The sequence below is a fragment of the Sinocyclocheilus grahami genome, unplaced genomic scaffold (genome assembly GCF_001515645.1).
Source record: "Sinocyclocheilus grahami isolate Dianchi unplaced genomic scaffold, SAMN03320097.WGS_v1.1 scaffold2244.1, whole genome shotgun sequence".
Classification (NCBI taxonomy): Eukaryota; Metazoa; Chordata; class Actinopteri; order Cypriniformes; family Cyprinidae; genus Sinocyclocheilus; species Sinocyclocheilus grahami.
The window spans coordinates 8,069-18,969 of NW_015507423.1; the positions used below are offsets into that span (position 1 = coordinate 8,069).

General features: G+C 49.8%; 1 protein-coding gene across 4 annotated transcripts in view; it reads right to left on the minus strand.

Moving 5' to 3' along the window:
* LOC107574476 (ubiquitin carboxyl-terminal hydrolase 15) overlaps window positions 1-10,901 on the minus strand; it is a 19,121-nt gene that overhangs the window by 3,704 nt on the left and 4,516 nt on the right. For 2 of the 4 annotated variants that reach the window (XM_016260907.1, XM_016260909.1), the window contains 17 exons: window positions 10,432-10,577; window positions 8,868-8,929; window positions 8,640-8,729; window positions 6,259-6,406; window positions 6,005-6,178; window positions 5,508-5,666; window positions 4,413-4,637; window positions 4,159-4,242; window positions 3,990-4,084; window positions 3,722-3,910; window positions 3,396-3,508; window positions 3,045-3,305; window positions 2,898-2,968; window positions 2,709-2,824; window positions 2,468-2,617; window positions 2,270-2,373; window positions 1,378-1,466 (listed from right to left, as the gene is read on the minus strand). In XM_016260907.1, the coding sequence (XP_016116393.1) occupies window positions 1,378-1,466; window positions 2,270-2,373; window positions 2,468-2,617; window positions 2,709-2,824; window positions 2,898-2,968; window positions 3,045-3,305; window positions 3,396-3,508; window positions 3,722-3,910; window positions 3,990-4,084; window positions 4,159-4,242; window positions 4,413-4,637; window positions 5,508-5,666; window positions 6,005-6,178; window positions 6,259-6,406; window positions 8,640-8,729; window positions 8,868-8,929; window positions 10,432-10,577 (2,276 nt within the window). The remainder of the gene's footprint in view (window positions 1-1,377; window positions 1,467-2,269; window positions 2,374-2,467; window positions 2,618-2,708; window positions 2,825-2,897; window positions 2,969-3,044; window positions 3,306-3,395; window positions 3,509-3,721; window positions 3,911-3,989; window positions 4,085-4,158; window positions 4,243-4,412; window positions 4,638-5,507; window positions 5,667-6,004; window positions 6,179-6,258; window positions 6,407-8,639; window positions 8,730-8,867; window positions 8,930-10,431; window positions 10,578-10,901) is intronic. The other 2 variants (XM_016260911.1, XM_016260908.1) reach the window with 2 other exon arrangements.

Below are 10,901 nucleotides of genomic sequence, written 5' to 3' on the forward strand. Positions count from 1 at the left end.
GTGAGTGAGTGAGTGTGTGAGTGTGAGTGAGTGAGTGTGTGAGTATGTGAGTGTGTGTGAGTGAGTGAGTGAGTGAGTGAGTGAGTGAGTGAGTGAGTGAGTGAGTGAGTGAGTGAGTGAGTGAGTGAGTGAGTGAGTGAGTGAGTGAGTGAGTGAGTGAGTGAGTGAGTGAGTGAGTGAGTGAGTGAGTGAGTGAGTGAGTGAGTGAGTGAGTGAGTGAGTGAGTGAGTGAGTGAGTGAGTGAGTGAGTGAGTGAGTGAGTGAGTGAGTGAGTGAGTGAGTGAGTGAGTGAGTGAGTGAGTGAGTGAGTGAGTGAGTGAGTGAGTGAGTGAGTGAGTGAGTGAGTGAGTGAGTGAGTGAGTGAGTGAGTGAGTGAGTGAGTGAGTGAGTGAGTGAGTGAGTGAGTGAGTGAGTGAGTGAGTGAGTGAGTGAGTGAGTGAGTGAGTGAGTGAGTGAGTGAGTGAGTGAGTGAGTGAGTGAGTGAGTGAGTGAGTGAGTGAGTGAGTGAGTGAGTGAGTGAGTGAGTGAGTGAGTGAGTGAGTGAGTGAGTGAGTGAGTGAGTGAGTGAGTGAGTGAGTGAGTGAGTGAGTGAGTGAGTGAGTGAGTGAGTGAGTGAGTGAGTGAGTGAGTGAGTGAGTGAGTGAGTGAGTGAGTGAGTGAGTGAGTGAGTGAGTGAGTGAGTGAGTGAGTGAGTGAGTGAGTGAGTGAGTGAGTGAGTGAGTGAGTGAGTGAGTGAGTGAGTGAGTGAGTGAGTGAGTGAGTGAGTGAGTGAGTGAGTGAGTGAGTGAGTGAGTGAGTGAGTGAGTGAGTGAGTGAGTGAGTGAGTGAGTGAGTGAGTGAGTGAGTGAGTGAGTGAGTGAGTGAGTGAGTGAGTGAGTGAGTGAGTGAGTGAGTGAGTGAGTGAGTGAGTGAGTGAGTGAGTGAGTGAGTGAGTGAGTGAGTGAGTGAGTGAGTGAGTGAGTGAGTGAGTGAGTGAGTGAGTGAGTGAGTGAGTGAGTGAGTGAGTGAGTGAGTGAGTGAGTGAGTGAGTGAGTGAGTGAGTGAGTGAGTGAGTGAGTGAGTGAGTGAGTGAGTGAGTGAGTGAGTGAGTGAGTGAGTGAGTGAGTGAGTGAGTGAGTGAGTGAGTGAGTGAGTGAGTGAGTGAGTGAGTGAGTGAGTGAGTGAGTGAGTGAGTGAGTGAGTGAGTGAGTGAGTGAGTGAGTGAGTGAGTGTGTGTGTGTGTGTGAGAGTGAGTGAGTGAGTGTGAGTGTGTGTGTGTGCTCATACTGTGAGAGTCAGTGGGGTTCAATGCTGCGTCTGACTGTCTCTTCTGAGTGACATGAGAGCGAGTGAGTGACGGCAGAAGCATCACTGTGTTTCAGACGGCTGGAGTCTCACCACGGTCTGCTCCTCGCTGCTCGGCGACACACTGCTGTCATCAAAGTTGTACCACTTCTGATCCTCCTTGTTCTTGGCGTAGGCAGTGTCTGACAATGAAACCAGCTACGTTACATTCAACAGTCCATCAGTTCAGCTTCTGATTTGAATAATATCACCACATCCATGTTTAATAGTAAAAATATTACAAATCTTGATACCTATTTTTGTTAAATATCAATATAAAAATTAAAAACAAGAGAATCAACAAAGTAAATAATTACTTGAAAAACAGTTCAGAGACCACATGATAAACAGTGGCAGGTCTGTTTATCTGCATTTGCGCTGAAAGCGCTGCAATGATGATGTGGCTAATAAAGAAGAGGATGGGAGAATGAAGTTCAGTAGAACGCTGTTATGATCATGTTATGTTGAACACAAGCCACGGAAACATTTCAGTATTTGAAGGATGACTGAATCACTGTTTAATGTTAACTACAGGACTATCTTTTCTTACTGATTAATAGAGTGGTGGTACTATGACGTCACTTTGTAGGCAAAAACCTGGAAGCGAGTTAGCATTTTAGCACTTCCGGTTCCATCGTCCCAGAGTCAATGGGTTTTCTGAATGGGAGTTTGGTCAAATCCCTAAAATAAGGTCCGTGGTCCACACAGGCTCAAGATACGTTCACGTTTTATTCTGCGACATAAAACACACCATGCAACACAAATGCAACAAGTCTTCGGATGGAAGATGCTGGTTTTATCGCTTTCCTACTGCTGCGGAGACCCTGGGTTCGTAAGGTAAACTCATATTACGATTACGCCATGTAAACACCACATTTAACAGCTGAGATGTGTGTGAGTGTTAAAGATGAGCCCTGAACTCTGCGCCTGGCTCTGCTGTACTCACAGTGTCCTCCTCCCATGCCTCCGTAGTGGTTTGAGACGGCGATGAGGTCGTAGCGGCTCGGCACCGCGCTCGGATTGATCAGGAACTCAGACATGTCCAGGTCCCTGCGGGAGACACGGCACGGTCAGTACAGCTGACTAACCCAACATTAAAGCAGTGTGAAACACTGGAACAGAGCAGGGAGACAGACGCATGTACCGCAGAGGGAAGTCCACCAGCGAGTCCAGCTTGTCCCTCATGTAGCGGCTGTAGGAGAAGCGCTTGAGATGCACCACCAGCACCGGCGGCACGCTCCACAGGTCCAGCTTCTTGGTGGCCTGCTGGTGCTGCTTGCAGTCGGGACAGTACCTGAAACACTCAGTCACAGCAAGAGCTCAGTATTCTTGTGTTTGTTTCAGACAGAAGTGCTGCTGGCATGAAAAGCAGAGCTCAGCCTCACCACGGGTCATCTGCTCCGAGCTTCTCTTTGGTGGTGAAGAGCTCAATGCAGTCCTTCAGCTTGAAGAAGCTCTTCTTCTGCGGCTTGTACTCCATGCTCTCGTGCTTATCGAAGTCCTTTGGAGAGAACATTCAAGCACTTATGAGCATGTCTCAAACGTCACGACACTGGGGAACAGGAGAGTTTTACCTCCGCCACAGCTTCGTTGAAGTACCTCCTCTTCATTTCTGGCTCCCAGTCCAGGGACAGATAGCATCTATCTGCATGGAAACAGGGCAAACACAGGGTCAGCGCAGGAAACCACAGGCTCTGTACCGTAACGGGAACGCTTCGCACCGCTGAGCCGCATGTGGTCCTTGTCGAAGCGGATCTCTCCCTTGATGAAGCTGGCATCGCTCTTCCCCATGTTGTTGAACTGGAAGGTGAAGAGTCTCTTCTTCTGGGCCGTGAGCGCCGGGGCTCTGCCGGGGTCCACGCCGTTCTCCAGCTCGTTGTCTCCGAGTCCCACCGAGTCCTCCGACGGGCTGTTGTCGTTCTCCGAGGGCAGCTCCTGGTCCTGGCTGGACTCGTCATCCGGCTCGTCCGTCTCCATCTCACCTGCGAGACGAGCCAGGCTTCAGTCGCTCGTATCTCAGAGCAAACATCTCAAACATGAGCGCGGGATGAACAGGCAAACAGCATGCTTACTCGGCGAGCCCTCCTCCATCACACCATTGGTGGCGCTGCCGTTGATGGAGGGATGCTTGGGCGGGAGCGTCTCCTCAGACTCCTCGTCCTCCGTGGCCGGACGAACAAAACGACTGAAACCACACAGAACAATGTGAGCAACGAACACTCCCATCAGGAGAACACACCAGACAGAGATGGATGAACAGTGAGACTTAAGAAAATGAAGATAAATGAGATCATATGGCATCAGTGTGACGTGAAGGGGATTGTGAGTCGTATGGCTGAGCCGGTTTGATCTGTGATGAGGCAGGAGTGTGTGAGCTGTGAGCCGTGTGAGCAGATACCAGAGGCGCAGCAGCAGCAGGTTGTAGAGCTTGTCCTCGCTGACGGAGCGCGGCACACTCAGCAGGAAGGGCTGGCCGAACAGCGGCGTGCTGGTGTGGTTGAAGCCCGACTGCTTGTACTTCTCCCGCAGGTGGACGGGGATCAGCACGTGCTGCGTGTCCTCCAGCCGGCTGACAGCCACCTCGAACCTGCTCCAGAGCACAGACACACACATGAGACACACAGCAGCAGACCTCCACACGCTCACTGACCACAGCAGCAGCTCACACGTAGATGTCGTCGCGATCCATGATGCTGCTCAGGTTCTCGTTGCTGGAGAAGATGCGGTGGAACCGGTGGTTGTAGATGTCCGTCACAACCATCTAGACACAGCAGAAGACACCTTGTGAGTGCAAAGAAGTTCAGCAGGCGTGAGACTCTCGATACGGACGCTTACTTTCTCAGCCGGGACGCCCGACAGAGCCGACAGCGACGCGCACAGGTCCGAGATGCAGCCCACTTTAGGCACCGTCAGCTTATACTGGAACACAAACCACAACAGTGCATTAGAAACAGACTAGCTGAAAAGGCTAGTATGAGACACAGGTAACTGCTAGTTTCCATTGAAACACAGTTTTCTGATTAACGGATTAATCCACGAGTGACAATCGATGTGTTGTTTTGAGCAATGCCGGAGTCTGTGTGACGCACCTGAGTGGGTTTGGCCAGCGGGTCCAGCCACACCAGATACACCTCCAGCGACCGCTCCTTCCTCGTGGGCAGAGGCAGCGTCAGGTAGCAGAATGGGTCAAAGGTCACCGAGATCTTCGAGCACTCGGGGCACACCAGCGTGGACTTGAACAGGCCGTGGAAGATGTCCACGATGATGGAGTCGTTTCTCTTGATGTGGTTCTCCCAGGCCTCCTCTGCCACCACCTGATCCAGAGGAGAACAAGTGTCAGTCTGGAGCTCACACTCACACACTCACTCACTCCAGACACACACACACACTCCAGACACACACACACACACACACTCACACACAACACACTCCAGACACACACTCACTCCAGACACACACACACTCACTCACTCCAGACACACACACACACTCCAGACACACACACACACTCACACACAACACATTCCAGACACACACTCACTCCAGACACACACACACACTCACACACTCACTCACTCACTCACTCACTCACTCACTCACTCACTCACTCACTCACTCACTCACTCACTCACTCACTCACACACTCCTCCTGATCCAGAGGAGAAGCGTCAGTCTGGAGCTCATTCACACACACACACACAATCTAACACACACTCACTCACACACACACACACACACAAACACACTCTAACACGCACTCCTCCACCACCACCTGATCCAGAGGAGAAGCGTCAGTCTGCAGACTCTGGAGCTCATTCACACACACGTTCACATGAGGAACGTGAGGTTTGCAGCATCAAACTATTAGCTCAACATTTCAACATAAGAGAGCAGTGCATGTTTAGATGCTGCAACTCCTTACGGTTTTCACCTCTTTGGATGATTTCACCATCTTCTGCAGTCTGACAACTACATTTTACTTGTACTTACACTTGAAGAATGCTGTTTGAAGTGATTTAAGTTTTTTTAAAACTGGACTTTTCACAGATCTGATCCAGATTGTTTTGGAAGTCTTGGTTTAGTCAAATTCAGTAGTAAATTAGATTGCCGACACTTAAGGAAACTTACAAAGGGTCACATTTTAAGTCGGGCAGTTAGTGAGTGTCCTGTGTGTGATGAAGCACCTTGTCGGGCCGGCCGTCGGCGTCCATCAGCTGGATGTAGGGCTTCTTGCGGATGCGGTTCAGGTCTTCATGCAGTCCGTCCAGCAGGAAGGCCAGCAGCTCGTGAGAGTCCTGCTGCTGATAGCCTGAGAACTGAGGCGCGAACCGGCCCACCTGAGTCTAACAGAGCATCAGCACAGAGACGCACGCACGCCTTCAGATCAACAGCCGACAGCAGGCCAACGACGAAACATGAGTGACACATTCACATCACAACACTATAAAGCACATGAAAAATATCTCTCAGCAAATACAGCGTCTCAGTGACATTCTTTCCTCTTGCTATTGCAGATACTTTTTCCTCTGGAAATATGCTCTACTCAAAACAGACTAAATATGTTATTTTTAAGAAAACCATTTGTTTTTCACCATGTAAATTTGCCGTCATGGTGTCCGAACACGGTTCAGATTTCTAATGGTCAGGCCCACCAGCTCCTGACGGCAGGCTTCATCTCTACCTTGAAGGGTCGCGGCGTGACGTAGCTGCATTTCCCAGACCACAGCTGCTTGATGAGCTCGGCGTAGGCCTTGGCGATCTCGCCCTTCATGCCCAGAGGATTGTCCTGGTTCAGCTCGTCCTGGTGCTGGTCCTTCAGGAAGTACTCGGTCAGAGGAGGGATGTTGCTCAGACACTGCAACACACACACACTGAGCTCAGGACGGACACACAGAAGCACAGCCTGATGCTGTGGAGAAGCTCAGCGGGCCTCACCTGTGTGGCCGAGTTCATGAAGCAGGTGTTCCCCAGGTTGGACAGGCCGCAGAGGCCGGCTCTCTCGGCACGCCGGCCCGGATCCGAGCACTCGTAGCTGCTGCTGTAGGGCGGGTAGGACGGCAGGCTGTAGCTGGAGCTCTTCATGCTGCGGACGCACGGACAGACGCAGACGTTTGACAGCGCCGTGAAAGCCACAGTCACAGCAGCAGCAGAGAGAGCAGATGATCAGAGCAATGCAGCGACGGCCCAAAACATGCAGGAAGACACTTCACTCCCTAACGAATATGACTCAGTGACGAGAAGAACTGACCAGTCACCACACAAACACATGACATTCACACAGTCGAAAACCAGTGCACCAATCAGAGAGGAGACCAGGCCTTAAACCGGTCTGGTTCGGTCATTAACACTGGAGCACACGGTGCCATCACGCCTAAAGCGAGATTATGAGTCTGGAAAGAGATTTAAAGCATTCCCAAGCCTTTGACAATAATCTACAAATGGAGAAGGTTTTGGAGCACTGGAAACGGTCTAGGCCTGGACGTCCCGCCAAATTCATCCCAAGAGCAAAGCGCAACACTGCACTGGAGTTCAAGAACCGCCTACCAACATGTCGTCAAAACATCGGCTATGAGCTTATATATATAACCCATAGAGTCTCTGAGGAGCTGCATGGACCGTAAATGTGGACATGATAATGACCCGAAACATGCGGGACGATCAATGCTGGAAGGGTCTGGAAAGACCAAGTACAGAGCCCAGTCTGCCTGAAACGCTGTGAGGAGGGTTTGAAATGGACTGAACGTGCATGAAACCCCTCCAATATCAGAAAACCTGATAGAAACACCTACAGAAAGTTATTTCTGCCAAAGGGGACAATATCACCTGCCAGATGTAGGAGTGCACTTATTTTATCCATTGAAGAGAACTGAATTTCTGTAGATGATTTTGTGGAATAAAAGATTTCCAACCAAGTCAAATTTTCAACATTATGTGTTAACTTACATCACTGTCCAAATAAACCTCCAGAATCTGTTCACAGGGTGCACTTACTTTTCCACAGCGCTGTCAGTGAGCGATCTGAAATGCTCTGTAAGGCTCATTTTGGTTTCAGCTGTTTGCTATGCTGGCAACTGAGCTGATGTCCATTTCATTGACATTTCAACAAAATGAATAAAGACGAGCGAACTCTGAACATGTGAGCACTAAAGCATTAAAGCATCGGCAGCTCTCTGTGTTTAGGAACAGAGCCAAACTGAAGCTAACGAATCATTGCTAAGTGAATTACACACAGGACCAGCCCTCCATTCCAACAATGCACTGCAGCTACGAGTATCACACTAACTGAAGCGCTAGTGAGCGCAGGACACGCATCGCTCTGACCTCACAAATGCACAGGTGTGATGCACATTTCACTGATTAGACATTAAAGTCAGTGTCGTCTGATTAATCTCACATCGCTGAACATGCGACTGATTACAGACTCACACAAACATGAAGGTGGAACGTCCTGCTTGAAAATCCCTCAGAACTGAATGAATGTATGTGTCGAGGAGCAGGATTGTTTGAATTTACTATGTCAATAAACTGAGTAGACAGTGATGTGGCCGAGCACACAGTCAGCTGCACATCAAATCATGGATAAGTACTCAAACCAACCAGCAACCGATCCCTTCATGAAGATTTCATGAAGTGTTTCATTAACCCGCCCATCCACACACACCCTTCCCCTGGCCCCGCCCACTCTTACAACCCTCCCCTGGGCCCAACCATCCACACACAGCCCTCCCCTAGCCCCTCCCACTCTCGGCCCTCCCCTGGCCCCTCCCACTCTCTTGACCCTTCCCTGGCACGCCTACTCTCTTGGACCTCCCACTTTCTTGGGCCTCTCCTGGTCCCTCCCACTCTCTTGGGCCTCCCCTGGCACGCCTACTCACTCGACCCTCCCCTGGCCCACCTACTTACTCACACTCTTGCCCCTCCCCTGCCCATCCACACACCCTTCCCCTAGCCCCTCCCACTCTCTTGGGCCTCCCCTGGCCCGCCTACTCACACGACCCTCCCCTGGCCCACCTACTTACTCACACTCTTGCCCCTCCCCTGCCCATCCACACACCCTTCCCCTAGCCCCTCCCACTCTCTTGGGCCTCCCCTGGCCCGCCTACTCACACGACCCTCCCCTGGCCCACCTACTTACTCACACTCTTGCCCCTCCCCTGCCCAGCCACACACCCTTCCCCTAGCCCCTCCCACTCTCTTGACCCTTGCACGCCTACTCTCTTGGCCCTCCCACTCTCTTGGGCCTCCCCTGGCATGCCTATTCACTCACCCCTCCCCCTCACTCGCTCCTCCCCTGGCCCCGCCCCTCGCAGGCTTACTTGCGGCTGCTGAAGCTGGTGTTATGATTGTTTGTGAGAGATGAAGGGCAGATCTTTGGTAAAGCAGAGAGAGTGGAAGCACCAGATGACCTTCAAAAGACAAGAAGAGCGTGAGTTACAGGACACGACCCTGGTGGAGAGATCAGGAGATCCAGAGGGCAGACAAGCACGTGTCGAAGCATCTGCTCTAAAGCAATGATGTGATGATCTGTGCGTCACATGACTCACTTGAGCGCTGAAGATCCACGAGGCCACGTGCCGTCTTCATTCTTCTGTTCGATCACTAGAATCTGCAGACAGAGGAAAACCAGAGAAAAACTGTTATGACTCAAAGACCTCGTTCTCATTACTGTTTAAGCCCTTCTACACCACGGCATCTATCATATGCTTGTGTGTGTGTGTGTGTGTGTGTAACTGATTAAAGCAGTGACTCTGATGTGAGAGCAGCTCAGCAGTTTTCCAGTAACCTGCTATTTTCAATCACACGGTCCTATGATGTCTGTACGGAGTTTTTTGTGGCTCAAAACGCAAGCGTGTTCCCGTCGAACTGAACATGCCCCGATGACTCCACAATTCCTGTTTCACCACTGAACTGCACTGTGACTGGAGAACCAGTGCCTTCGAACAAATCTACTCCCTCCCAACCACAGGGCTCCAGACTGAGACCATTGTTTCTGCCGGCGCGACTACATTTCGTAAGCGGTAGCACTGGTGCGACCACCGCGTTGCCCAACTCATAAGTGCTGCACATGAGAAACATCAGACAGCAAACGAAACCGCACTAGTCCTTTGAGCTGCGCAGCGTGGACCGTTTATCAGCTCAGGCCGATAATTGAGCGCAGTGCGAGAAAAGTGGTCCGAGCTCAGAACAGGTTTACTTGGGAAGCGGTGTTGATCTGGCGACACGGTTACAGCACAGCGCTGAGAGATCCAGAGAGAAGCGCTGGAATTCTGCACAGAATCCTCTGCTATAAACAGGTGACGCTAACGCTAACTAGAACCATGGTGCTGTGCAGAAATAGTCGAATGTTGTTACATTATTCATTTCAGGGTTTGTACAACCTTGAGAGAGAAATTCAAGCACTTTTCAGTGACTTTCAAACTTTTCACACAACTATTTCCAGCACTTTAAAGCTCTAAAAATTATACAGTTTAAATGTTATTTTTAATGGGTTGACCAAAACATACTTTGTGGTAAACAAACACTTAGGCCTATGTAAAATAAAAACAGACACAATTATCCCTATAACCAGTAGATGGCAGCAGAGGAGCACTTATTGGCTTATTAGTCATTCATCTCTACTTTTTGCTTTATATTTAGAAATTACAAAATTGTAAAATCAAATCAAGAAAAAAAAAAAAAACATTTTTGTGCATGAAGTAAGAAAAGTCACAAAGTGCCTTGAAAAATAAGCTTTTCCTCCATCTGCAGCTGAATCACACATCAAGAGTGCTCCTTTTATAATGACGGAAGTTATCAGTCAGCTCCGTATAACAAATAATGGAACATTTAATAAGAGTAGAATATATTATTTTCTATATAAAGTTTAAGTTGTTGCACATGTTACTGTTGTTTAAAATAAGTAAATGCATGCTTCCCAACTCAAGCTCGGTGCTTTACGGTCTTACTGAGAAACAAAGGTGTAATATTATTAGAAAGTGCACTTGTGAATGCAAGCCTGGTGTCTCTATCACTAGCCGTTCTTCACTCAACCCCGCAGTCATGTACAGGCGTCAGTCTCGTGAGTGACACTAGACTGAGTCAGCGCTAGCCGCAGGAGGCGCGTCTCACCTGTCCCTGATAGAGCCCTGCGTCCTGAATGGTGCTGTCTGGCTTGTTCAGCGGCTCAAAGGTGTTGCTCATGTACCTGTTCCACAGCCGCGTCTCCTTCTCGTCCGGGATACTGAACAACTTCCGCATCTCCTGCTCGATGCTGTCTGTCGCCACAGATGCTCCGGTTAGTATCTTACTAATCAATACAAAACATAGCTACCAAGGAATATAACCTCGGTCATGTAGTTTTAAGTGCTTCACCAATAACCTTTTTCAATAAAAGCACTTAATTAAAGCTATGCACACGATCATAGTTTCTGAGTTCTGGCAGCGTGCCAGATGAATCTGTCTAAGTATACGCTTCAGTCGAGCTTGATGTATAACTGCACATGGACTGGTTTCTCACACACACACACACACACACACACACACACACACACACACACACACACACACACATCTCCCTCTCGTGTGTCTGTTTTTGGAGA